Source organism: Perognathus longimembris, chromosome 25 (genome assembly GCF_023159225.1).
Source record: "Perognathus longimembris pacificus isolate PPM17 chromosome 25, ASM2315922v1, whole genome shotgun sequence".
Taxonomy (NCBI): domain Eukaryota; kingdom Metazoa; phylum Chordata; class Mammalia; order Rodentia; family Heteromyidae; genus Perognathus; species Perognathus longimembris.
Window position 1 is genome coordinate 18,257,546 of NC_063185.1, and position 27,686 is coordinate 18,285,231.

General features: G+C 59.6%; 1 protein-coding gene and 1 pseudogene across 1 annotated transcript in view; one reads left to right on the forward strand and one right to left on the reverse strand.

The window, feature by feature from the left end:
• Positions 1-1,823: 1,823 nt before the first annotated feature.
• LOC125341819 lies at positions 1,824-9,529 on the forward strand (annotated as a pseudogene).
• Positions 9,530-15,749: 6,220 nt separating this feature from the next.
• Positions 15,750-27,686, reverse strand: part of Adam19 (ADAM metallopeptidase domain 19) — a 54,571-nt gene continuing 42,634 nt past the window's right edge. The window contains 19 exon segments of the mRNA XM_048333901.1: positions 15,750-16,018; positions 16,328-16,366; positions 16,368-16,439; positions 16,441-16,482; positions 17,364-17,537; positions 17,540-17,590; positions 17,900-17,984; positions 18,675-18,819; positions 20,606-20,717; positions 20,812-20,889; positions 22,080-22,118; positions 22,120-22,285; positions 22,810-22,918; positions 24,326-24,472; positions 24,475-24,520; positions 24,846-24,935; positions 25,169-25,192; positions 25,194-25,347; positions 26,204-26,343. Coding sequence (XP_048189858.1) covers positions 15,965-16,018; positions 16,328-16,366; positions 16,368-16,439; positions 16,441-16,482; positions 17,364-17,537; positions 17,540-17,590; positions 17,900-17,984; positions 18,675-18,819; positions 20,606-20,717; positions 20,812-20,889; positions 22,080-22,118; positions 22,120-22,285; positions 22,810-22,918; positions 24,326-24,472; positions 24,475-24,520; positions 24,846-24,935; positions 25,169-25,192; positions 25,194-25,347; positions 26,204-26,343 — 1,767 coding nt within the window. The 3' untranslated portion in view covers positions 15,750-15,964.

Genomic DNA, 27,686 nt, shown 5'->3' on the forward strand with positions numbered 1-27,686 from the left:
AGAACAGATTTATAAAAATGAAGAAGTTGAAGAGGCTCCCCTGTCGATCCACGGCCGGCACGGTGGAACTGCGTGCGACCCCAGCTACCGGGGAGGAGCACCACGGCTGCTGGGTGCTAGGGTATTGCATCTGTCATCCCCTGGTGACCCAGGGCGATACAGACAGGAGGGCCACAGTCCGGACCGTGCCTGTGTCCTGAAGTCAGGCAAGGGCTTAGAAACTCGGGGTTCTTGGGCCCGGTTTGGGTGCTTTGGTTCTGATTCGTTTTCCTGCTCATCCCTAAAGAGCCGGCCCAAGATTTCCAGGCTGTTTCACCAGACCCTCCATGCTCAAGGACAGAGCCCAGGGGCCCGACCCCTCCAAAGCCAGCCCGGCCCCCCCTCTCCAGGCTGGGGCGGACAATGGGCTCTGTTCTCCTCCGGGGAGACAAAGCTTCAGGCCCTGCTACCTGCCTGACAGGGCCTTTGTGGCTGGAGGAGAAAAGGCCTTTGTGCGGAGCCCCTGCGGTCAATGGGCCCTTATGTCTGCCCCAGAGGATGTCTCTGCCCCTCCCCTCCAAGGCCCAGCCCCCTCCCGCGGCAGATGGGGACTCGGAGGCTCAGCCCCCTGCCCTAAAAGCCAAGACGCACCCATCTCTGAAAACACAAGAGGAGCTTGGCGCTTACTGCCTTTAACCCCGGGGGAAGAAGAGGACTTGTGACTCAGACCCTGAAATGAAGTGGCCCCTCGAACGTCAAGTGCAATCCAAGCATCCTCTCTTTGACTTAAAAAGACCAGGTTGTTCTAACAGCCCAGCCACTCGGGTTTGATTGTTGACGTTGCTAGTTGTAGTATGGTGGGGGGGGGGGGGCTTGAACTCAGGCCCGGCCCTGCCAGCCGGCACTTGCGCCTCGCTTGTAAGCCTTTTTTCCGCTTCCGTTATCTTTTGGATAGCGTGTCACCGTGGTGACCAGAAGCTGCTCTTGGGCTTTGATCCCCTTTCTGGTGCCTGCCAAGTAGCTGGGATTCCAGGCGTGTGCCACTACACCCGACCCAAGAGATGTTTAGGTCTTGAGTGTTCTCATCACACACACCACACACACACACACACACACACCCTGGGCTGGAGGAATGCCCTGTCATCAAGACGCATGAGGTCAGAGACCAAGGTTCAAAGCCAGCCAGGAGGCAAACGTCCAAGAGACTTCATTGCCCGTTAACCAGCAAAATGCTGGACCGGGGGCCTGGCACAGGTGGTGGAGCGCCAGCCAGGCAAGTCTGTGTTCACTGGGCGGGGGGCCCTGCCCCGGGGCTGCCCGCACCTGCATGTGCACACACACACCACACACACACGTGTGCGCACGTCCACGCGGTTCCACCCGGGTTTCCTGCTTTGGTGAAGCGCATCAGACCTGGGCTGAGCGCGGGAGCCGGGCGGGGCGGGGAGGAGGGCGGCGGGGGGGGGGGGGGGCGCGGGGATCCCGGGGCCCTGCCGCGCCCTGGGGGGGGGGGGGCGGGCGGGCGCACGGGCTCTGCGGGCCGGATGCGGGGCGGGGCCGGGGAATCCACCCCCCCACACCCCCCCCACCCCCCCTCCCGCCCGCCCCGCCCCCCGAGCGGCCCCTGGCACGGGCGGTGGCGGCGGCGGCGTGGCCGGGTGCGCACCCCCGGAGCGCCGCCGCCGCCTCCTCCGGGGTGGGGACCCTCCCTCCGGGGGCGCGGCGGGCGCTCTCCCCGCCCCCGGCCCGACCCTGCCCGCCGGCCGGCCCGCCATCCCCGCGCGAGCCGCCCTGGAGCCGCGCGCCGGCCCGCGCCGCGTCCCGACCCGGCGCCCGGGGACCCCATGGCGCTCCGGGCCCGCAACGCCAGCTGCGAGAACGGTGGGTGCGGGGGGCTGGGGGCTGGGGGGGCCTGGGCCCGAGGGGAGCTGGGGGCCCGGCGACTGCAGACCCCGGTACCTGCTCACATCAGGACCCAGGAGAGAGGGGCTCGGTGGGTGCGGGGTGGCGGGGGGCTGGAGGGGGGGGCGGGGGGGCTGGAGGGGGGGCCCTGGGCCCGAGGGGAGCCCGGCCGGGGAATTGGGGGCTCGCCGACTGCAGACCCCGGTACCTGCTCACATCAGGACCCAGGAGAGAGGGGCTCAGAGACCCAGGCTCACCCACACCTAACCCCCCCCCCAAGAAAACACCTCGCTTTTTACAGAGCTGAGGGGGCCCGCAGGCCTCCCTACTACCCAGGAGGCTGAGATCTGGGGGGTCACAGTTCAAAGCCAGCCTGGCCAGGAAAGTCCCCGAGACTCCTGTGGCCGATGAACCAGCACAAGGCCTGAAGGGGAGCCGTGGCTCAGGTGGTGGAGCGCCCGGCTTGAGCAGAAAAGCAGAGAGAGGGAGAGGGAGGGAGGGGAGGGGAGAGGGAGGGAGGGAGAGCTTGAGGCCCTGAGTTCAAGCCCAGTACTGGCACCAAGAAGTAAAACAAAAGGAGGGGGCCAGAGAAGGAGCCCCGAGGGCTAAGACCCTTGGCGTGGAAGACGAGTTCCCTTCCTCCTCTCTCGGGCAGAGGACCCCAAGCCAGGCCTGCGCTGGCTCCTTTCATCTCTGGGTAACTCTGGGAAGGAGGCTGGTGGCCCCCATTCCGGGACTGTGGGGACTCCGGCGAGGCCAAGCATCCGCTCAGGGCCAGCACAGAGGGGCAGCAGGGAACCCGGCCCCCGCCCTGCCCGCCCCTGCTTTTTATTCCGATTTGATTTTATGTATTGCGGGGCCCGGGCGCTGCCCCTGAGCTTCTTGTACTCAACGGTAGCGCTTTACCACTTGAGCCACGGCGCCGCGTTTGGCGATTGGAGACAAACAGTCTCGTGGACTTTCCTTCCCAGGGCTGAGTTTGAACCTCCATCCTCAGATCTCAGCCTCCCGAGTAGCTAGGATGGCCGGCGCCGGGGCGCTAGGCTCCTTCTTGCCCTGTCTGTGCTTTCCAAACAGTCACCTGCTGTTGGCTGACTTTGGTGTCCTGAGCAGGGAGACAGGCACTGCCAGTCTCACCCCTACCCCTAGGGGAGGTGTTCTGTGTCTGGAATGTTCTAGAGAAACCAGGAATCATCTGCCCACTATTTTTCAGATGAGTACCCCACTTCAGAACTTGGTTTCATTCAGCCATTCCTTTCTTCCCTCCTTTCCTCTTTTGTTCTTCCCTCCCTCCATCCCTCCCTCCCTCCCTCCCTCCCTCCCTCCCTATCTCCCTTCCTTCTGCCTTTCCTTTCTTCCATGTTAGTATTGGAGATTGAACTCAGGGCCTCACTTGGTGTTTTTTTCCTCCATTCATTCTTTACCCCTTGAGCCACAGCTCCACTTCTGGTTTGTGCTGGTTAATTGGAGATCAGTTGTCTTCGGGACGCTCCTGCCCAGGCTGCCTTCGCACCTGCTTCTGGGTGTCTTGTCATGGGAGGGGCGGAAGCGGTGGCCCAAGCCCCAAAGTGACCGCACCCCACCCAGAAGCATCTTCAGGGATCAGGAGAAGGGTGCGGGGGCCGGGACGGGGCTTGGTTTTCCCTTGTCCCCTTCCCGCTTGCCTCTGGCTCATTTCCTGGGTCCAGAGAACTCTCCAGATCTGAGTCCCGGGCGAGGTGGGGGGGCTGGCAGAACGGGAGTTGCGCACAGATCCAGTCGGCTGAGCAGCTGAGCTGACAGCTTTCTTGTGATGGCCTCGGCCTGCCGGGTGACACGGGTGTTTGTCACGACAGGCCTCCTGTTGCAAAACATGGCTCTGCCGGCGGCGGGTTCCAGGCCCCGCTCGGGCGTGTGCGTGACTCCCCGCAAGTCCTTTCCTTTCACAGTACCTCAGTTTCCCCAGCTGACAGTTGAGCGAGCCAGCCTGGCTGCATGTCGGGTGACTCTCCTTTCTGGGAGCCCCGAGAGTCGGGCGGGGGGCGGGGTGGGGGTGGGGCAGCTCCACTTCTGGCTTTTTGCTGGTTCATTGCAGAGCAGGGTCTCACGGGACTTTCTGGCCCGGGCTGGCTTCGAACCTCGATCCTCAGCCTCAGCCTCCCGGGTGGCCAGGATGAGGTCGCTGGCAGCTGAGGCTCCTCAAAGCGTGACTGTCCCGCCGTCGCCTCCCCTCCAGGGTCCCTGATCAGCCTCTACTCTGCTCCTCGCAAGAAGTCCTGTGCCAGATCGTGGGCAGCCCGGCCCCGCGGCGCCGGGCAACGCCACGGCCCTCAGCTGGCAGGAGCGCCTCAGGAAGCGCTATGGCTTCTACATCGGCGTGGGGCCTGGCCCTGCTCTCCTGCCTGCTCATCGGGAGCAGCGTCATCCTCAAGAAGAAAGGCCTCCTCCGCCTCCTCGCCACCGGGGCCACTCGGCTGGTAGGCGCCTGGGGGGGGGGGGCGGGGGCCCGGGAGGAGGGGGGGGGCCGGGGACAGGTTTTCCTGGGCGATCCTGTGGACCATCCCACGTCGCAGGGGTGGCTGAGAACGGGGGGAGCCAGAGTGACGACCCAGCAGCTCAGCTCGGCCTCCACTTCCTCCCCGCCCGTCAGCCCGGGCGAGTCCCGACACCTCCCCGAGACGGCAGTGCGGCTCTCAGCCCTTCGGGAGCCCCGCTGGCCCGAGCCTGAGTCTCTGCCCGCACAGGACTTGGGTGTGGGGAGAAGGGAAGCGGACCCTTGGAATGGCTGTCTATCGCCGCCTGCCCGCCAGACTCACAGCGCCCCCGTGGGGGCGTGTACTCAGGGCTGGGGACATATCTTGGGGGGGCCATGAACAGCTCAGACCTGGGGGTGGGGCAGAAGGAAGGACCTAAAGGATTGAGGAGGAGAGCAAGGCCAAGAGGAGGGAGGAGGGAGGGAGGGAGGAGGGAGGGGCAGCGCACAGGCCCAGCGGTGGGATCACGAGCCGTGTTAGAATCGGGGTACAGAGGGCGAGGAGGGCGCGGGCAGCTCAGAAGGGGCCTGGGAACAAGCGGGGTGTGGAGCTGGAGCCGCAGCGAAGGGACTGAAAAGCCGGCTTGGCTTGCCGGGCGAAGGAACCAGTCTGACCTGTGGTTGGGGAAAGGTCCCTGGTGGTTGGGGAGAGGAATGATTGGGGGGGGTGGGGGGGGCAGAATGAGGTGAGCTGAACAGATCGTGGGCCAGGAAGAGGCACGGGGGGGGGGGGGCGGATGTGCTCACCGCTGGAACAAGGTCGACGCCTGTCACATGCGCCATCCATACCGCACGCCATGAGGGCGCCGGTGACGAGACCCTGGGCAAGGGAAAGGTTCCTGTGCCTCAGTTTCCCTCATCTGTGAAGTGGGCGCGAGAGCAGTGGCATCCCCAAGGGTCATTCAAGCGTAGGTTGTATCCTCCCTCCTTCCTCCCTCCCTCCCTCCCGGTCCCTTCTCTCATGGGGCTTGAACTCAGGGCACTGTCCCCGAGCTTCTTTTTGGCCAAGGCCAGCACTCTACCACTTCCGGTTTTCTAGAGGTTAGCTGGAGATGAGAGTTTCATTGATACCTTGCTGCCCAGCTGGCTTTGAACCGCCATCCTCAGATCTCAGCCTCCCGAGTCGCTAGGATGACAGGCGCGAGAGCGCCAGCTCCTGGCTGGTTCTTATCTAAACTGCTCAGAAACCAGAAATGCCACCCCCCCCCTTCTCTCTCTCTCACTCACCCTCAATTTTGGAATATTTGAGTATCCCAGGTGAGAGCAGGAGCCAAGACTGAACATGAAAATACATTCTTCACCATGGCCTGGGGGTAATTTTATACAGCATGCGTAACGATCTGTGTACGTGAGCCTGCGTTGCACGGGATGGAAATTTCCACGTGCAGTGGCACGCCAGCCCGAAGAACGCATCATGGAAGAGCTCGCTAACCAGCGAAGGTGGCCACCAGCCCAAGCCGGGTGGGAGAGGACAGTGGCTTTGCCTAAGGGCTGGCGGAAGAGCCGATCGCCTTGAAGTCCTTTCTGGAGACAGACTCCACAGGCTTAAACAGCTCCACCCACGGAAGCGCTGACTCTACTACCCCTTCCCCCCCCCCACTAGAACTGAGCCACGCACGGTGGCCCAAGCCTGTAATCCCAGCTCCTCAGGGGGTGGAGGTAGCGGAATCTCAGCAGCGATGCGGGGGCTTGGCTAGGCGGTGGGGCGCTCGTCCAGCCAGCTTGGGGCCCCCGAGTTCACAGGGGACAATCGAGCTCCCAGGTGACACCGAGAGCCCGAGGGGGCGTGGCCACCCTCTAACGCTGGCCCTTCCCTCCACAGTGGACGGTGGCTACGGGTACCTGAAGGACGCCATGTGGTGGGCGGGATTCGCCACCAGTAAGTGGCCCCTTTGGGCACGGAAGGCGGGGGGGGGGGGTGGGGGGTGGCGAGATCGGGGCCTGCATCGTTTCCCTTTCTGCTGTCGGAAGCCCGGGCTTGGGGACACATTTCCAGGGGGCAATCCCTACCCTGTGACCCCCCCCTCCTGTCCTCTCAGAACCATGCTTTCTCCACCCAGGGCCGGTCCTCTCCCTCCCCACCACCCCCACCCCTTCTTTTTTGGTCAGCGGTAAGGCTTGAACTCTGGGCCTGAGCTCTTTTGCTCCAGGCTGGCAGCCACTCTAGCACGTGAGCCCCAGCGCCACTTCCGGTTTTCGGGTGGGGGGTCCTTGGAGAGAAGAGGCTCACGAGGATCTTTGAACCCCGGCTGGCTTTGACCGTGATCCTCGGATCTCAGCCTCCTGCGCCGCTGGGATGGCAGGCGTGAGCCGCTGGCGCCCGGCCTTCGCGGGCCCTCTCACTCCCGTGGCTCAGATTTGCACACTCACGCGTCCTCTACGCCCCCCCCCTTCGTCCGGGGCTTGTGGAGCGTGGCTAGTGACTGGGGGTAGAAATGACCCCTCCCTACGGATGGATGGAGGCCTGTGGTTCACGGATTGGGGTGAGCTGCTGCATTGGGGTGGCAGGTGAGGGCCACCGTGGACTCAACCAACCTCCCTCCCTCCCCTCCTCCTCCTCCTCCTCCCTCCCTCCCTCTCTCCCGCAGTGTCAGCTGGAGAAGTCGCTAACTTCGGGCCTACGCGTTCGCACCCGCGACCGTCGTCACCCCTCTGGGAGCGCTGAGCGTCCTCATCAGGTTTCTGTCCGCCCTGGGCCGACTCCCATCTAGCCGGCCTGGTGGGCGGCGGTGGGGGGGGGGCTCTCTGGGCATTCAGGGGTCTAGGCGGGTCCCAGGCCTTGGGAAGAGGAGCAACAGAGGGACAGCCAAACCCCAGACTTGTCACCCAACTGCCACCAGGCCGCAAGCTCCCGGGGAGACTCTGTGTGCTTCTCCCACTGAGCCCCAGGTTGACGCTGCGTGAGTTCTAATCCTCACCCTAACGCGTAGTGGTCACGTGACCGCGGACAGTTGAGAGAGAGAATATGTCATAATGTTGGGTATGGTAGCATGTGCCTGTAATCCTGGCTACTCAGGAGGTGGAGATAGGAGGATCGTGGTTCAGCCTGGGTAGAAGTTAGCTTGCGATCCTACCTGAAACAAACTAAAAGCAAAAGGACATGGGTGGGGGGCGCGGTTTGTGTGTGGCTCAAGTGGTAGAGCACTGAGCTAGCGAGGCCGTAAGGCCCTGAGTTCAACCCCCAGGGCTGCCACACAAAAAAACAAACAAGGAAAAGAACCGATACCAGATGTAGACACCTCTCACAGACTCTTAGTCCTCCCAAGCCGCAGACCAGAACCCATCCTCTGTGGGAATTGAAGACGGATGGATGGATGGATGGATGGATGGATGGATGGATGGAACCTACAACCTCCCCCCCCCAGCTCACTTTGTTCTGAAAAGGGATGAGCTCTTCCCACTGCCAGAGGTAGACAGACAAGGAGCCCTCCCACAAGTGATTTCCTATTTCTGATGTTTAGGGGGGAGACATAGTCTAGAAAGAGGACTGGCTTCGGATCTGCTATGGCTCACAGGTGCTCGCTCACCCCCGGGTTCCTTTGGTGGGACGCGGGCACGGGCGTGGACTCCACTCTGCCCCTCCCTCTCTCCCGTTCTGCGCCCAGTGCCGTCTTCTCCTCCTATTTCCTGGGAGAGAGCCTGAACCTGCTGGGGAAGCTGGGCTGCGTGATCTGCATGGCGGGCAGCACGGTCATGGTGATTCACGCCACCGAGGGAAGCCAAGGTCACCACCGTCACGGAGATGGCCTCCAAGATGAAGGACACAGGTAGGTTTCCAGCAGCAGCGCCGGGGGGGGGCGGGGAGGCTAAACCCTGTGGGAATCCCATTGGTTCATTGGGGTTCCACCCCCCCCCCCCACGTATGCAAGCTGGGGAAAGAAAGCAGGAGGGCGAGTAATGCTAATGTACATATATATAACCAAGTATTTAGATAGAATGCATTCAAGGGGCCTTTGTTGCGCCCTTTTCTATGCATTGTCTCATCCAGTCTCACCCAACAGTCCTACAAGAAAAAAAAAATAACCTGTTGTTGGTCTCTTCCCAATGAGGAACACTGAGGCCTCCGGGGTTTAATAACTTTACCTGAGCTATGAGAACTTTCAGCCACCTGTCATCCTAGCTGTTCAGGAGGCTGAGATCTGAGGATCGCAGTTCCGAGCCAGCCTGGGCAGGAAGGGCTGTGAGACTCTCAGCTCCAGGGAACCACCAGAAAACTGCAAGTGGAGCTGTGGCTCAACATGGTAGAGGAGTAGCTTGGATGAAAAAGCTCAGGGACGGCACCCAGGCCCTGAGTTCAAGCCCCATGACCAACCAAAAAAGCACTGAGACAAGATACTCTGTGTGTCTGATTTTGGAGCTATGTCCCCCCGTCATGGGTTCTGGGTGAGTGGGGGCGGGGGGAACAGTCCCTAGATGCTGTCCCCGCCGCTCACAACGGAGGTGCCCTGTCTCCCTCGTTTCCGGAAGGGTTCATCGTGTTCTCCGTGCTCCTGCTGGTGTCCTGCCTGGTCCTCATCTTTGTGGTCGCCCCTCGGTACGGGCAGAGGAACATCCTCATTTACATCGTCATCTGCTCGGTGATCGGCTCCTTCTCGGTGACGGCCGTCAAGGGGCTGGGCATCACCATCAGGAACTTCTTCCAGGGGCTGCCGGTCGTACACCATCCCCTCCCCTACATCCTGTCCCTCGTCCTGGCCCTCTCCATCGGCACCCAGGTCAACTTCCTCAACCGCGCGCTGGACATCTTCAACACGTCGCTGGTCTTCCCATCTACTACGTGGTCTTCACCACGGTGGTGGTGCTCTCGTCCATCGTGCTCTTCAAGGAGTGGCACACCATGACCGCCGTGGACATCGTGGGCACCTTCTCGGGGCTTCGTCACCATCATCCTGGGCGTGTTCATGCTCCACGCCTTCAAAGACCTGGACGTCAGCCGCACCTGCCTGCCGCACATGCGCAGACGCCCCGCCCCCGCGGCCGCCCCGCCCCCCGCCCTCCGCCGCCGCCACCACCGCCGTCGTCAGGCTGGAGGACAAGACGTCCTGGTGGACAACATCGAACTTTCCAGCAGCACGCCGTCCCCGGAGCAGAAGCCCAAAGTGTTCACAATCCATTCGTAAGCCACATGCGGGCGGGGGTCCAGGAGTCGTCCGCCCCCACAGCGGGTGGCCCCTCACGTGGCAGCCCACCCCCCACCCCACCCCGCGGCCGGCGGGCGGGCATCGCGTGAGATCTCGTTCTATACCTCATCACAGAAGCAAAAACAGAACCCCTACCCGAGGAGTAGTGGTGACAGAACTTTCTGGAAACACAGCCTCAGTGACCAGATCTCCTGATGGATGGTGGAACCAGTCGGTCCCTGGACACACCCCCCCCCCCGTCCCCCTCTGCCCACTGGTTCCCTGGATGCCATCTCTCCGCGTGGTGGAGAAGGTAGAACTTGACCCGATGAATGTAATACAGCCCCGGACTTGCCCGAGCCACCGGCGTCAGGACATCGCCCCGCAGAGCGTGAGCCCGAGACGGACACGCACCCGGACACCCCGAGAGGAAGGTGTCGGCCACCCCGTGGCAAGGGGGGCAGATCCTCCTGGAAGACGGACCCAGGTCCGATCTCCGCCGACCTTACTGTGAAAACCACCTGACGTCTCTGGGAAGCTTCTCCCCGCCCCGCTCTCCCCGCGTGCTGCGGGGGGGGGGGGGGCCTCCATCTTGCCATCCGATGTCTGGCCACCCCCAAGACGCCAGCTTAGGATGTCAGCCTCTGCCCACCCAGCCCCACGTGTCATCATTGCTTTCCCCTGGACAGAGGACAACGTTCCTGCTTTGAAGAGTGGCCCAGGCCGGGGGCCCGTGGCTCGCGCCTCTAATGAACTCCTAGCCACTCAGGAAGCTGAGATTGAGGAGCAGGGTCGAAGCCCAGCCTGGGCAGGAAAGTTCCTGAATTCTCTGGTGTGTGTGTGTGTGTGTGTGTGTGTGTGTGCGTGTGTGTGTGTGTGTGTGTGTGTTACAAGGATCATCAGAAAGCTAGTGAGTAGGACAAAGGGAAGGCTTGAATCTCAGCCCCCGGCAGGTTCAGCTGTGCCTGCTCCCCCCCCCCCCCCCAGCTTCCAGGCCCTGCGTTCAGTGAACGTGGATTTCTGTCTGTAACCGAAGTCAATGCAACACCTCCGAGCTTGGGAATGGCGCGAGCCAGGGCCCCCCCGAGTGCCAACCCCGGGGTTGAGAATAAAAATCTTTCCGAGCGGCTGACCCCGTGTGCGTGCCTTGACCATGAGCGCCTAAGGAAGCCAGTCCTGCATCTCTGAGAGAGCAGGCTGACGCTTCTAGAATGTTCTACTCCTATAACCTCACTAGAGAGGGATGGAATGCCTTCCCTCCTCCATACCCGAGCCCTTACCAAGCAGGAGGAACAGCAGGTGTTCCGTGCGAACACCTCGAACCCTTCACGCGTCCTACCTTCATTCCCAAGTTACACGTGACAAAAGGGGCCCGGAGACGTTGACCCTGGAGTTGGCCCCGGTCACACAGCACCGAAGAGCCGAAGTGGATAGCTGATTCTAAAGCCCACGGTCTCAACCATGAGGCCCTAGCAGGCCTCTCCCCAAAACTGAATCTCCCCACTGCATAGTCAAGCCCACGTTCACATGGTATGATATGGACGTTGTATTCCAGATAGAATAGAGTTTGGATATGAGCTGTGTGAACCGGTCTAGGTTTATTAAGTGTCCTTAGTGACTCACACATAGTTGGCACTAATGTATGTTATTCGTGAAATACATATTATTGATATAAGACATATGCATTATGTATTATGATTACGCATGTGTTGCATAGAATACGCATGTATTGCGTATAGAATACATGCATCCACACACGTATGGATGGCTTTGTATTGAAAGGACAAATGCCAGCTTCAAGTCCTTCTTGGCCTAAATTCTTTGGGGAGCAGAGGGGGAGCCCCTCGCCCGGGCCTTCTCAGAGCATAGCTCACAGGCGTTCCCAGCACTTTTGAGTCGGGGTTTACAGTAGCCAGCTTTCCACCCCGGTATGAAGCGTCTGCCGGAATCCCAGCGGCTCAGGAGGCTGAGCCGGCGAGGACCTGGTGCCACGCCAGTCCCGGCAGAGCAATCAGAGGACACGTGTTATCTCCAATTAATCAGCCAAAAAAAGCCGAAGTGGAGCCGTGTTGTCTGGCTCAAGTAGGGTCAGCCTTGAGGAAAAGGAAAAAAGCCCAGCGAAAGTGTGGTGTGTGTGTGTGTGTGTGTGTGTGTGTGTGTTTGCTAGTCCTGGCCTTGAACTCAGGGCCTGAGCCACTGTCCTGCGCTTCTTTTTGCTCAAGGCTAGCACCCTGCCACTTGAGCCACAGCGCCCCTTCTGGCCATTTTCTGTATATGTGGTGCTGGGAATTGAAACCCAGGGCTTCATGTATATGAGTCAAGCACTCTTGCCACTAGGGCCATATCCCCAGCCCCCCAGCGAAAGTATGAAGGCCCCAAGTGTACACACACACACACACACACACACACACACACACACACACGTGCACGCGCGCTTAATTTGGCTCACAGTCTGGAGGAGGTTCTGGGCCATGGCTGCTCGGCTCTAGGTTTGTAACAGTAATGCCTGGCGGATCCGAATGAGGATGAGACAGGACCTCCGAGCCCCACCAGAGAGCCCACCTTAAAAGTGTCCCCCACCTCCCGGTAGCCACTCCCTAGGGACTGAGCCTTGAGGATTTGTGTACTTTCCAGCTTTTTCTGAGTAGTTTATTAGAGACAAGTCTCACGGACTTTCCCGCCCTGGCTGGCTTCGAACTGCGATCCTCTCAGCTCTCAGCCTCCTGAGTCACCAGGATGACAGGCGAGGGCAGAGTCTTTTTTTATAACACGGGGTTTGGGATCAACAGCAAACCCAGCCCGGTCCTCCTGCCTCTGCCTCCTTTTGTAAGCTACGAACCTCAGCAATGCAGTGAAGGGTGAGTTGAGCTGCTGAACGTCCTCCTAAAGGCAGGATGGGCACGGCGGTGCACTGCTACAATCCCAGCTACGCAGGAGGAGGCAGAGGCAGGAGAATCAGGGCAGGCTGCCCTGGTCAAAAAGCACTGATTGCCTCTGGAAAGCAACGGTAAGCAAAAAAAAAAAAAAAAAAAAAGATGGGACCTGCTGGTTCCAGTGGCCTAGCAAGTAGCTAAGGCCACGAGTTCAAATTCCACTAACACCCAAAATAAATAAGCAAAGCAAAGGCAACAATACGGGAGAAGGAAGATCCCAGGGTTTCAAGATCATCCAGGTGTTCTGCGATCCAAGATGGAAAGGATGTCGGCCGGCCTCTGCCCAGCGGGAAGCAGACAGCGCCCTCTCCTGGCCATGGCGGACGCCAGGGCTCCGAAGCTGGAAGCACCTTAGCCTCGCAGGGTGGGTGGATGGACCGTTTTCTGAGAAGAGGTCCACGGGACGCGGGTTCCGGCGTGGACCACGCGGTGGGGCGTTAAAGAAAGAGCCGCCACAACCACAGACCATTGCCACGACGATTCCTTTTAATTAAATACAAAACGAGGGAAAAACAAAACAGAACAAAAACCCCACAAGGCACCGTGGCCCATTCAAGTATTGTTGCATAGATGTACAAGTATTGTAAACAATTAAAAGTGACGAGGAGAGAGAGAGAGAGAGAGAGAGAGAGAGAGAGAGAGAGAGAGAGGAGGTTTTCTATAATAATCGCCTACGTTAAAACCAAAAAGAAAGAAAAGGAGAATTCACATTGGCCCGGATCTCGGACATCCGTACGCATGATGGGTGGGGGAGGGGGCCCTTGGGGGAGGGGCGTCGGGGTTTGGACTTGACAGAGCCAGGAAAGGGGGTCCCCTTCCAGGGGGTCCCCCTAGTTTGCTAAGCGGGCCGAGGGGAGCGATGATAAACGCATTGAACAAAATCACTACCTTTAGAACTGTCCCATTTAAAAAAAAAAAAAAGATCCGTGTCTTGCCTGCCCTCCTTCCAACGAGAACAAATTCAATCTGGCGTAAAGGGGGGGGGGGGGCGGAGGGGGGGTGACAGATGGACGGATGGACAGCCATCCTCTTGCAGTATCTCCGATTGCTTTCCTAGGTGGGAAACTGGCGGGAGGTTGATTTTATTCGGGGGAAAAAGAGTTACGTCCTCCTCCCACTATGCGCATTGACGCAACACCACAGTTCAGCTTCCCTCTGATCCGGGGCTTTCTAGAACTTACCCCCAGCCCAGGCCCACACATCCCCGGCCAGCCGCCGTGGCCAGGCTTTGAGGTGCCGGCCTGCCTGTCACCCTAGCTCCTCAGGAAGCTGCGATCTGCAGGCCGAGGTTCAAAGCAGCCCCGGCAGGAAAACCTGCGAGAAGACTCTCCCCTCCCCTGAACCACCAGAAAACCGAGTGCGCTGCGGCTCAACGCGGCAGAGCGCCCGCCGTGCGTGGAAATGCTCGGGCGGTAAACAGAACTCGTTATCCAACATTTACGAGCGGATTCCAAAAGTCCCCCGGCTTCCAGTTCACAGTATCGTTTCTCGGGATGGGAGGCGGCACCAGAACCCCGGCAAAGAGGAAGGGAAGGGCGGGAGGGCTACTTCCCGGGAGGGGTCTAGGGATGCGGGTCTCGGGTTGGGGAGGACCGCACGAGCCAGGCCCCAGTGGCTCACGCCTGTCATTCCTAACCACACGGGGGGCTGAGGGTCCACGGGGAACACCCCCAGACTCTTCTCTCCAATGCAACCAGCGAAAAGCCAGGCTGGGCGGCGTGGCTCCAGCGGCCGAGCACCAGGGCTCCGAGCCCAAACCCCACGGCCGGCGAGCGAACACGCGAGCGAACGGACACGCGTCGTGCGCGTAGCGCGGGGGTGCACCGGCCACGCAGCCCCACAGGAGCATGTAGGAGGGGCCCAGGGTTGGGCCGAAGCACTTGGCTTGTTGGTTTGGGGTGAGGGATCCCCTTTTCCGGGACCCCCCCCCACTCTGGCGTGGGGCTCTTTGGGGCAATGCTCACAGGGCTATTTTCTGCCGGAAATCCAAAGAGGGCCACACGAATCACAGACGGGGCTTGGGGGTCGGGACACGCACTGTGCGGGGGTCTGTGGGACCCCCATGGCGTGGCTGGGGTACCCATCCCCACACCCCCTTGTCCCAAGAGGCTCCGAGAGTCCGGCACGGGCGTGCGGGGAGCCGGGAGGAGGCCTTGAGGAGGAGGAGGACCCGGACACTGAGGTTTCCAAGAGTAAACGACGCTCCCTGAGGCCGGGCGGCGCCCCGGGAGAAGAGGCCACGAGGCCCCTCAGCACCTTTTGGGGGGCGGGGGGCGGGGGAGTGGGAGATGGCCCTTCAGGGCCCCCCTCCCCAGCTCCTCTGTAAAAATCGCCCCCGCTAGCAGAGCACCACGCAGCCTCCGCTCCCGACCCCGGCAGGGCGGACTCCGGGGGAAACTGAGTCTGCCGTGGGCTCGGGGGGGGGGTCTTGCAAAGCTAAGGGACCGTGCCTAGGCCCTGAGTTCAAGCCCCAGTATCCCCCGCCCCCCCCCCCACACCCCGACACACACAAAATAAAATCCTGATGGGGAAGTGGGGGGGGGACCCCCGGCAGAGCCTCTGCTCACCGTGGCCTCGAACCCACACATCCTGGGATGCGTGTGGCTAGAAGCAAGCCTGCTGTCCATTCCAAGGGGGGGGCGGAGACCTGTGTCCAAGAGGCGGACCCCGTGTCTGGATGCCACTGTCTTCCCGTGGTGGGGGGGGGGGGGCGGGGGACACCCCAGATCAGATCAGGGGCTGAGAGGAAGTTCCTGCCCCTCGTGGGGCAGCAAATGACAGACAGACAGACAAAGCCACGGGCACGGCGCGGCCAGGCGTGAATCCAGCCCCTGAGGCGGGACCCCCCCCAAGCACCCCATCACCAGTGCACCCCAACTGCTCGGGGCCCCCACCCCAAAGCACCACGGGAGACTGGACGGCACGCAGCGGTCAGGAAGCGCGAGGGAACACAGGGAAGCACGGAGAACATGGCCGCCTTCGGCATCGCTGTCTACGCGGCCCGCGGCTCGTACCTGTCGGCGTCGTGCCCGCTGGGGACAGGGAGGAGAGGGGAGGCGGCGGGGGCAGGGCTCGGCGGGGCCACCGGGACCCTTTTTGGGTCCTCAAGAGCTACACGGAGGGGGAGGGACCTCAGGGAGAGCAGCGGGGGAAGTCCCCCCGCTTATCCCTCACGCTAGGTCCTGCATGGCTTCTCCAGGCCCGGCGCGGGCCCGAGGCGCGGAGCGGCCCTAAGTTCATGATACTCCGGCTGCCCCCCCGTCCGTCCCCCCACCCCCCCCACCTCGGGGGTCCCCTGAACGCTCGAGGCCGTGTATTGCACGAGAACAACACTGAGAAGCCGTCGGAGGGGAGCGCTCCTCCCGAGTCCGGCGGGGACGGAGAGTTCCAGAATGAGGCTCCAGGCGGCGGGAGGAGCTGCCTCCCTCCAAGGCGGCCACCCAGGTTTCTTCCGGATCCCACGACTCTGGGGATCCACTCAGCGACATCCGGCATCCTCCAGAAACTTCTAGGCGCTTCTAGATCTTGGAGCTGGTCATGGCTCCGGTCCTCTGGAATCGGTACTGGGGAAGCTGGAAGGGAGGAGAAGCAGGCGGTGAAAGACGTCAGCCCTCGGCTCCCAGAATGCAACGGGCCTGGGGACGGGTGGCGGGAGGGGGTGTCACTGCTCCTGGTGCCATCTGGGGGGGGCCAGAGTCTGCCCAGAGCCCTGAGAATCAGGGGCGTCCATCACCCTGGTTCACACAAAGTCACGCAAACCAGGCGTCCGGAAGCAGCAAGCTTCCACCCGCTTTGGCTTTCCTTCTGGAAGTTTCTGACAGACAAGAAGCACAAGCCCACACCGGCGCCCCGCTACCCCCCCCCCCCCCCCGTGAACTCACCTTCGGGGCAGGAGCAAGCAGAGGCTGCGTGTGGGGGGGGGCCAGCAGCGGGGGGCTGGGGGCCGCAGGTCCCATCCGGCGGGGGGAAGGCCCGGCGGCCGGGCACCGGGTTGGGCCGGCAGCGCCTTCTGGGGCGGCCGGGGCCTGGCAAAGTCCTGGAGGAAGAAACGAGCGGACGCTGGAGGGGAGCGGCGGGAGGGAAGCCGGGCGCCCCGCGGCCCTCGCCGCTCACAGGCAGGTGTCCCGTCTGTGATCCTAGACCGCGTGGGAGGCCCAGAGCCCAAAGACCACGGTTCAAAGCCAGCCCCGGCAGAAAACTGGGATAGAGGGCGGGCTCGTGGCTCACGCGTGTAATGCCAGCCGCTCGGGAGACGGGGATCCGAGGACGGCAGTTCAAAGCCGGCCGTGGAAAGGAAAATCCGTGAGGCCCTTCTCTCCACCAACCAGCGAAAGGCCAGAAGCCAGCCTGTGGCTCCCGAGGGAGGGTGCTGCTCGAGAGCAGGACAGGATGGAGCACAAACACACACGCTCGTGTGTACACACACACACTCGTGTGCACGCACACACACACGCACACACTGGCATGGAGAGGGCGGGAACAATGCCAAGAGCTAACGTTTTCTGCAAGGAGCTCCAAGTGTGAGGAGAAGTCTGGAAGCAGAAACTAAAGCTCAGAGGAAGGAAGAGCAGAGAGATCGTGAGCCCACAGACCCCCTTCCTCGAGGGACCATGGGGCCCCCGGTTCCTCGCCCCGCACCCCCATCCTTGGAGAAAGCCGTGTGTGAGCCCCGGGCCCGGCAGGTCCGGGATCTGGGTGCTGGGATACCCGCTGCTGCTGGGCAGCCCCCATTCCCCTGGCAACGCCGGCCCCGGGCTCTTTGACGCCCCCATCCCCCAGTGGGGGAAGGGTGGATGGAGGGTCTCACGCACCGCCACCCCGACACCGGCTTGCTGCCTTCCTAGGCACCCTGTCCCCTCCCGGAAGTCCCCGCCCCACCCGGACGAGCAAGGACCACCTTTCTGAGAACCCGCTTACCTGGGAGAGGAGGCCATTTGGGGCTGGGGGTGCAGGCCGGCTCGGGGGAGGCCCCCTGGACGACTCCTTTCTCTGTACGTGAGCCCCGGGGCTCGGGGGGTTCCCCGGCACCCTGTTCAGGTGTGCGGGCAGCGGCACCGGTGGAGACTCGTGGCTCAGGTAGTCGGGAGGGGGGCCTGGGGGGGCGGCTGGGAGGGCTTCCGGAAGATTTCCGGGGTGCTGCTCACCTGTGGTGCGTGAGACAAGGAATACCTCAGGTGGGGAACCCTCGATGCCCTTAAGGGCTCAGGCTGCCCTGGGGCTTGTTGGGACGGGCGAGCTGTTAGCCCTACACTCAGATTGGAGTCATCAGAGAGCCAGGCATGGTGGGCACGCCTGTAATCCCAGCTGCTGGGGGGTGGGGGGGGGGCGTGGTGGTGAAGACCCTGGATCAAAGCCAGCCTGGGTAAACGTGAACGAGACATTTTCCCCACACGGGCTGCACGGCCTTTGGGATAAAGGAAAAGCGAGGAAACGCCCCGGCACCAGGCCCTTACCTTCCGCTTGCTCTGGGGCGTCCGCAGCTTGAAAGTCGGGTTGGCATGGCCAGATCCGCTGCTCTGGGGCACCCTGAAGGGGCAGCTGCCAAGGAGGAACCGGGAGGAGATGGTGCAGCCCGGGACAGTGAGCGGGGTCCCCCCCAATCCAAGCACCGGCCAGCACCCACCAAGTCCCCCCCCATGCGGATTCGGGAATGTCCCTAGGCAGGGCTGCCTCTGTGCGGAGGATGGAGAAATCCCAAGAAAAGCCCGTGCTACACAGAGCAGCTCTCTGCTCCCCAGAGGAGATACAAACCATCAATTAAAAGGGGAACGCACGGGGCCAGAAAAACCTGGGGTTAAAAAAAAAAATCCCCTTCTAGAACCCGTGTAATTAATAGGAGACTCAGGATACACAGCAAAGGAGTATCCAAAGGAATGAATCATGTAGCGGGGAAAAAAAAGGTCATCCCCCTGGAAGATAAATCGGCTAGATACAGGATAGCAAATGGGTTTTACTTTATATTCCAATTGGGACACTGAGGATCCGGAAGCCATGACCAGGCTGAGATGACTTAGAGGAAGATCATCTATTAATGTCTGCCATTTAGAGAAGGATCGTCTACTAATGTCTGCCAGGGTCGCAGAAAGGGCAGCATGCCCCTTGCGTTCTCCTTCCCAGGATCAGGGAACCACCAACCTCGTTCACCCAATTCTGCCGATGGACAGCTGTGCATTCCGGGAGTAGGACCGCCCCCCCCCAAGTCCTTCCTGGCCCCCCGCTGTTTGTTACCTGAACTGTTGCCGCAGCTTGGACGGGAGGGCCCAGGGCTTGAGCTGGCTCAGTCTGTTGTTCTGTCGGCAGCAGTGGCATATCAGCAGAAGGACTGCCAGGACAAAGAGGGCAGAGAACACTCCGGCCACCACAGGCCCAGCACCTTACGGAAACAGAGCCCAAACAGGAGACTGAAAAGCGGCTCCGACTACAGCAAAACAGACCTCTGATTCACGAGTCATTTGTGTGACGTACGTGAGCTGATAAATTATGACATTATGCCCTAGCCGTAGCTCAAAGACTTAGCTCAGCTTGCTTTGCCCAGACCTTAAATGAGAAACTTTGGTAGTTATTTCTGCTTAACTGGGGACATTCTGTTTTGGGTATAAGCAGTTCAAGTTCTACCCTGCATTACTAGCTTTCAGCCTAAGTCAGGATTTTCCTGGACAAGACAAAGATCAAATATTAAGAAAGAGGGAGAGCAACTGCTTCAATACTAGAACCACTCCCGATTTCCCATTTGGTTCCATTAAAACCCTATCCTTTCTCCCCAAATAGTCAGTTTAAAAAAGTAACAAGGGGGCTGGGGAGATAGCCTAGTGGCAAGAGTGCCTGCCTCGGATACACGAGGCCCTAGGTTCGATTCCCCAGCACCACATATACAGAAAACGGCCAGAAGCGGCGCTGTGGCTCAAGTGGCAGAGTGCTAGCCTTGAGCGGGAAGAAGCCAGGGACAGTGCTCAGGCCCTGAGTCCAAGGCCCAGGACTGGCCAAAAAAAAAAAAAAGTAACAAGGTCAGTTTAAACCAATCAGACTAGATTTGTGTGTGTGTGTGTGTGTGTGTGTGTGTGTGTGTGTGTGGTGTGTGTAAGAACTGGGGCTTGAACTCAGGGCCTGGGTACTGCTCCTTAGCTTTTCCACTCATGGCTGGAACTCTACCACGTAAGCCACAACTATACTTAGGTATACTTGGTGGCTAACTGGAGATAAGGGTCTTACGGACTTTCTTACTGGGCTGGCTTTGACTCATGATCCTCAGATCTCAGCCTCCTGAGTAGCTAAGATTACAGGCATAAACCACCAGTGCTTGGATATCTCTAAATCCACCAAAGCCCCAATGTTCTGACCCCCCCCCCATTTTTAAAGAACTTCATTACTATGAAGAGCAAAAAACACATTGGGTGCTAGTTGCTCACACCTGTCATCCTAGCTACTTAAGGAGGCTGAGATCTGAGGATCATGGTTTGAAGTCAGCCCAGGCAGCGAAGTCCATGAGACTCTCCAACGAACCATTAGAAAAATCAGAAGTGGCACTGGGGCTCAAAGTGGTAGAGCGCCAGCGTAGCACTGAGGGAAAACGCTCAGGGACAGCGCCCAGGCCCTGAGTTCAAGCGCCAAGATGAGGCTGGGAGTATGGCCTAGTGGCAAGAGTGCTCGCCTCGTATACATGAAGCCCTGGGTTCAATTCCCAGCACCACATATATAGAAAACAGCCAGAAGTGGCACTGTGGCTCAAGTGGCAGAGTGCTAGCCTTGAGCAAAAGAAGCCAGGGACAGTGCTCAGGCCCTGAGTTCAAGCCCCAGGCAAAAAAAAAAAAAAAAAACCAACAGCAAAAAAAACCTCAAGCACCAAGACGAACAAAAAAATGAGAAAGGAAAAAAAAATTGGAAGTCACAGGCTAAGTTCCAGACTGAAAAACCATCAGGCGTTTCTGTACCCTTGTTCATCCTACCAACCCAATGTGCCTCAGGCTCCTGATTATCAAGTGCCCCCAGGATGACCAGTTACTACCCTCCCCCCAAGTGAGGCTACGCAATGACCTCAGTCCCCCCTCATCCCTTACTCAACCAAGCAGCTTCGCCCTCCCCGGGGAGAGACCAGGCCAGTTCCCAAGGCGGCTGGCTGGGGAGAACCCTGCCCCCCCCAAACACACAAGGGGACCCCGCACTCACTCATGAGGGGCATGGACCACTGTCGAGGCTACCCCCGTGGCCTGGGGTGTTGCAGAAGGGGGGCGCCCAGCCGCTGAAGCAGTGGCAGTTTTGGTTGTTGTTACACACCTAGAATGAGGAGAAGGTAGAGCCATCAGCACCTTGGACAGCTCCGGACCCCCCTCCCCCACCCAGCCTGCACCCCCAGGAACAGCCCACCTACCCCGTGACCATTGCATTTCTTTTCACAGTTTCCAGCGTCAAAGAAGGAGGCGTTTCTGCACTGACCTTCGAAGCAAATCTGCAAGGGACACGGGGTGGGGGGTGGGGGTGGGGCGAGAAGAGCCTTCAGGACCAGAGCAAGGACATGGGTGCGAATCAGAACCCCAGAGTTTGCACTTCAAACGCACGGGAGCCCCCAGAAGGAAGCCACCGGGGTCCTTGTTACAGTAGTCAATGAAAGAAGCTAAAAGGCCAAGGACAGTGGTTCAATAAACTCTGCTATGAGCCTCATGATTAGGGTTGGAAATAAAAAATATATTGCATTATTAAAATATGATTGCTCGCTGGGCACCCGTGGCTCACGCCTGTCCTCCTCGCGACTCAGGAGGCTGAGGACGGCGGTTTGAAGCCAGCCCCAGCAGACAAAGTCATGAGATTGTTATCTCCAAATGACTAGCACAAAGCCAGACGTGGAGGCATGGCTCAAGTGGCTTAGTACCCTGTAGGCAAAAAAGCCAGACGAGAGCTCAATGTCCTGAGTTCAAGCCTGTCCAACACACACACACACACCACACACACACACACACACACACACACACACTCTGTGTGTATATATATATGCATACATACATATATATATATCCATCCCCATTTATGTGTGTGTTTTATATATACTATATAGACATGTTATACAGATACATCATAATATATATGTACACACATAGTGTGCAACAATGATTGCAAATACGATGACTAACGTGTACTCATTTTAACATGATTCTGTGCTAGGAGCGAAAGGAACTATGCTGTGTGTTTCGCATTCTTTCCTAGGTCCAAGCCCCCAGGACCTGAACTTGGCCCCTGACGCTTTTCCCTCCTTGCTCTACCCAGTGAGCTGAGCCGCGCCCCCCACATCTCTCAAAACGCGTTCTCAAGGCCGCGGTTCATGCCGTGAGCTAGCCGGGGTGATTTTCCTCAGGCCCCCCCTCACGCCGGCTGATACCCGGCAGCCGGGAGGGGAATGGCGCCCGCTGACCGGGCCGGGCGCTCATGGAGAGGAGCTTGGCGAGCCCTTCCTCCACTGCTCCTGCTGGAACCCAGCCAGCCACCCTCTGCTGCCGTCCTTCTCCACGCTTTCATAAAGGAAGTCGTGTTGGCTCTGACGTGCCTGGGGAAGCTCAGAAACCCAGAGCTGAGCCTTCCCTTCTAGAACTCTCTCTGTGTCCCTCTGGGGCGCGTGCCGGAGCTAGGGCTCCGGGAGGGACTCACGTGGTTGGAGCCGCACTTGGTCCCTGTCATCACCAGGCCCCGGGTCCAAAGCGTCCCCCTCCTCGTCGTTGTTCCGGTAGAAGTGGACCCCGAAGCACTGGATGGACTTCTTGTTCACTTTGATGGTGGTCTGGATGGGCACCGCGTTGGACTCCTTGGCCTGGGCGGCGGAGATGTGGCACTGGATCTTCCCGCACTTGACATCTCTGACCCCCGCGAGGGGGGAGGGGGAGAGGAGACGGAATAAGAACGGGGCAGGGGCTGGGAAGGTGGCCTAGCGGTAGCCTGCTCGCCTAGCATGCTGGAAGCCCTGGGTTCGATTCCTCAGCACCTCATGCATAGAAAACGGCCCACAAGGGGCGCTGTGGCTCAAGTGGCAGAGTGCTAGCCTTGAGCAAACAGGAGCCAGGGACAGTGCTCAGGCCCTGAGTTCAAGGCCCAGGACTGGCCAAAAAAAGAAAGAAAGAAAGAACAGGGGCACTCTTCTGTCTTTCTTGGTCCAGGCTCGAGTTGGGTGGGACAGAATGACAGACTCCTCGGACCATGGCGTAACTACGGATGCGCACAGGGGATCCAAGAAGGCCCCAGAGGGAAGCCCACACCCTCCCCTCGAGGGCCGGCAGGAAGGCCCAGTGTGAGCTGGGGGAGGGGGGGAGGCGTGCGGAGCAGGGATGAAGCTGTCATTCCACACCCCTGGGGAGGAGGGGGGGCGTGGCCCCGGGGTTCTTACCTTATATTGCATTTTTTGGGTTCGCCATGTATGTCTCTCCCACAGTTTCCAAAGCGGTCTCCTGCCACGTTCACCCTCTCGAAGCAGATGTCCGGGGCAGACCAGGCTCCTGGAGGCGCGAGACACAACCCATATCAGCACGCTAGCCTGCCCGAAGCCAGCCAGGGCCCAGCCAGCTCGGGGACCTGTATTTACACCAAGGTCCATTTCGGCACAAAGCTCTACCTTCACTGTAATACCTTATAGAGGATTATTATCTACTGGATTTGGCATGCTCATCTTGTTCACTAATAAAAAGAAAAAAGCACCGTCCAGTTTCAGGATTTAGAAAGATAGGGAAAGCATGCGTCAAGATTTTAAGACGTCACAGATGCTTCTGGAATTCTTGCCTCATGGTCATTCCAGTTCTTACTGGCTTATATCCTAGAAAAGCCAACAATTCCTTGTGGGGTATTTTCTAGCAATAACTGCACTTCTGCCTCTGCCCGACCTGTCTTGGATAAGATTCTAGAAGCAACTTCAAGGAAGAATCTAAACAAAGAATGCAGGTATAATTCTAAGGTGCTATTCTGCACTGCATTTTGTGAGAATGATTTTATTCAGCTGCTTCCATTTGTGTAGTCACGCAGCATTCTGTTGTCTGGATTTCCCAGAATTAACCCAATTGGTCGGGCTGGGGATATGGCCTAGTGGCAAGAGTGCCTGCCTCATATACATGAGGCCCTGGGTTCGATTCCCCAGCACCACATATAAAGAAAATGGCCAGAAGTGGCGCTGTGGCTCAGGTGGCAGAGTGCTAGCCTTGAGCAAAAAGAAGCCAGGGACAGTGCTCAGGCCCTGAGTCCAAGCCCCAGGACTGGCCAAAAAAAAAAAAACAAACAAAAAAACCCAATTGGTACCTAGTTTAAATATATATAAAGTTTACATTTATATGCATATCTAAATATATACTTACATATTTGTATATATATATATATACACATACACAGTTGTAACTGCTATCTATGATTAACAACAGCTTTGAAGACAGATGTTCATGCACGTGCAAGCACAAGTGCAGCCTCAGTAGTTTCCAGTAGTAAAACTGAAACTATTGAGGCTGCCATAGATGCATTAAAATGTTTGCTATATGCCAGGTGCCGGTGGCTCACGCCTGTCATCCTACCTACTGAGGAGGCTGAGGCCTGCGATCGCAGTTAGAAACCAGCCCAGGCAGGAAAGTCTGTGAGACTCTTATCTCCAATGAACCTCCAAAAAAGCCAACGTGGGACTGTGGCTCACGTGGCAGAGCGCTAGCTTAGAGCGCAAAAAAAAAAAAGTTCAGAGACAGAACCCAGGCTAGGAGCGAACTCACGCCGGGAACATAACGCACAAACACCTAACGAAATCCAACTCATTCCAGGGCCGCTTGACCTCTATTTCTCCTCACGCTCCTCCCCCCCCCCCCCCCCGTGCCATTTTTGTGGCTACTGTGATTGTGAACATCACAGTGACAGCACTCCCCGTCTCTGCTTACCGGGGCCCCACAGCCGCTGGCACTGGTCGTGGTAGGTAAGGCACATGCCGAGGTAGCAGTAGGCCTGGCCGCTCTCGCAGGGGGTGCCGTCCATCTGGTAGAAGTTGGAGGGGCAGTGGGGGGACTTGCCGGTGCAGAACTCCGGAGGTCACACTGCCCCGCCTGCTCGCGGCACATGGTGCCCGCGGCCACCAGCTGCGTGGAGAGACGCGGAGGAGGAGACCTCAGTTCCCGCTGCCCGGCCTCGGCCCCAGCGGGCAGCCCAGGGCTGGCGAGCAACACCAGGGCGGCGGAATCTCCCCAGAAGGTTCCACCCCTTGTGGTTCCCGGGTACTTTTGACACGACTCCACGAGCGTGGGCATTTTTTTGGGGGGGGGGGAGAGGGGTAGGCAACAGTGGGGATTGAACCTGCGGCCTCACGTGGCCTCTACCGCGGGTCTACACTCCAGCCCTGACTGCAGCTCATGGAGGGGAGCGCGGCGCCCGGCGGAGCGGCGGGAGCGGGGGCCGCTTGCTCACCTTGCAGTCGCGGCAGCAGGCGCCGTGGGCGCACGCCAGGCCCGCCTTCAGGGTGCAGTTGGAGGCATTGCAGCAGGGGTTGTTGCATTCCTGGGGAGGCGGCGGGGGGAGGAGTCAGAGCCCGGCCGCGCCCCCCCCCACCACCCGGGGGTGCCGTCCCTGCCCTCCCCACACCCCCATCCCGCGCCCCCACGCCGGGAGCCCCTAACTCTCTAGGACGCCTTGACCGACGCGCGCCGCGCACACACGCACACCACGCACACGCGCACACGCACACACGCACACGCCCCCGGGAGCCGCCGCCCGCGCCCGGGGCCGCTCACGTCTTCCTCGCCGCAGTCGCACTCCCTCCCCGTCCTCCAGGTACCCGTTGCCGCACCGCCGGCCTCCGTACAGCGTCCTGGTGTCCGGCATGTTGGAGAGACACATCCCGCCCCCCGACTGCAGGTACCTGTCCAGCTCCTTCCGATTGCAGCCGTTGAACACTCGGGGGAAGGGGTGCCTGCGGGAGGACGAGGGCGGAACGCGTCGGGGGCGTCGTCCGACGCCGCAGCCCCACGGGGCACGCCCTTGATAACGCCGATCTCCCAGCCTGCCTCGGGAAAACAGGAGCCCCGCCATGCCGCTCCTGGTCTCTGGTGTGTGTCCCTACGCGCCGGGCGGGCGCTGTGCTGGGCAACACGGTGAGATGCCATCTTACGCAAACGCACAGAACCAGAACAACTGCCGGGCGCGAGCGGCCCACGCTTGTCATCCTAGCCAGCCAGGAGGCTGAGATCTGAGGACAGAGGTCTGGAGCCAGCCCAGGCCGATAAAACCCAAGAGACTCTCATCTCCAATTAACCAGTTAAAAAGAAAAATCCAGAATGGAGCTGTGGCTCAAAGTGGTAGAGCGCTAGCCTGGAGCGCAAAAGCTCAGGGACGGCGCCCAGGCCCTGAGTTCAAGTTCCGGCACCAACCAACAAAAAAAAAGCCGAGGGAGAGTTTAAGCCCCAGCATCAGCACCAAAAAAAAGTGGGGGGTGGGGGTGGGGAGAGGGGATCACAAAGGAAAACATCCGGCAGGGACAGTTTTATGGGTGACTATCCTCTGTTAGCAATGAAGGAGACTCAGGGCTCAGCGGCATCGAACCTGCGGATGGAATCGCAATGTCCTCCTTACGCTCTGCCCTGGCTTCCCTGCCCGTGGCTTCGCAGGGAAAGTAACACGTTGGGAATCGGTCACGACATTCAAACACAAACACTGTTTAGCAGAGGCTCTTTGGGGCCAGCTGGCAGAGGCGGGGGGCGGGGGGGGGGGAAGCCTGGCCCCGCCCGACTCCTCCCCGCGCCATCCAAGGCCCTTGCGGCTCCACTCACCCAGTGGCGGCGGCCATGATGCATCCGCCGTCCTGGGCGCTGGCCGGGCAGCAGTGCTTCACATCGTGGCTCATGCCGAAGTTGTGGCCCATCTCGTGGGCCATGGTGGCGGCCACACCGATGGCGTTGTCGGAGTGGTCCTGCCCAGGGAGAGACGCCGGGTCGTGAGAGGGCCACCTCCCCACTCCCCCCACCTGCACCCCCCAGTCTCCTCAGCCACCCTTGCCGCTTCCTCCTGGGTCCTCTACCCCAGGTTCCTCGGGCCTGCTTTCAACCAGAGCCCAGAGACACTGACATCAAGGCCAGTTATGGGGGTGCCGAGGGCAACCCCTCCCCGATACAGGTACACCCTCTGGGAAGACCGCGGTTTGAGGCCAGCTGAGCCCCAAAGACTGCAAGACGCCCCCATCTCAACCAATGAAACACTGGGCGCAGTGGCACACGCCTGTCATCCCAGCTGGACAGGAAACGCACACAGGAACATCTATTTGTGGTCTAGGTTGGCTCAATCGAAACGCAAGACCCCATATATTGGAAAAAAAGAGGGCTGGGATGTGGCTCAAGTGGTAGAGGGCCCGGAGTTCAAGCCCCCAGTACTACAAATTGAAAAGAAAAACAGCAGACAAAGCCGAAGCAGGTAGAGCCCAGAATGGTGTTGCAGATCTGTAACCCCAGATACTTGGGAGGCGGAGGCAAGAAGACCCCTGAGCCCAGGAGTTCGTGAACCAACAAGTCAATGCAACACAGAGGCAGCCAAGAGACTCACCAGACATTTCTGTGTCTTTCCCACATCTATTTTTAAACAATCCTATTCCTACTCTGAGACTATGAACTGGATTTGACAAGTGAGGACGCTCGCGAACCGTCCCAAGCCACAGACATTCTCTCCGAAACCAGTAGGTTCTCAGCGGATGCCTGTGCTTTCCAACTTCACGCCATTTCATCAGTCAATCGAGGATGAAGAGCGGGAGGGGAGACCCCCCCAGGTGGCCGGGTGGACTCGCTCCATTTCTGCTCCCAGGTTAGAACCGGGAGATCAGAAGGACACCCGGTCAACAACACACTCTCAGCAAGTCAGAGGGAACTTCACGAAACGGCCATGTTCCTAACCCTGACGCCGGGGCAGGCCCGAGACCCAGAGTGACAAACCTACTTAGGTAAGACTTGTTATGAAAACCCTTCCGTCTTCCTTCCCTTACTATTGGCTTGGAGCAACAGACAAGAAGATAAGAGAGCTCCAAGAGCTCTCCTGAGCTTGAAAAATAAATAAAAAGTAAAAACCAAACTACAGTAAATGAAAACTCATCCCTGGGTACCTTCGTCTCTTAAAGCTCAGTGACGTCGCGTTCAGCGACGGCTCCTGTTAATGTCGGGGAGTCCCTCTTCCTCCATAACCAACGTCCACTTCTTTTTGAAGCGTGGCCTCCCCTACATGCCTGTAATCGCAGCCTCGCGAGGGGCAGGGAGCCTGCCTGGAGACGGC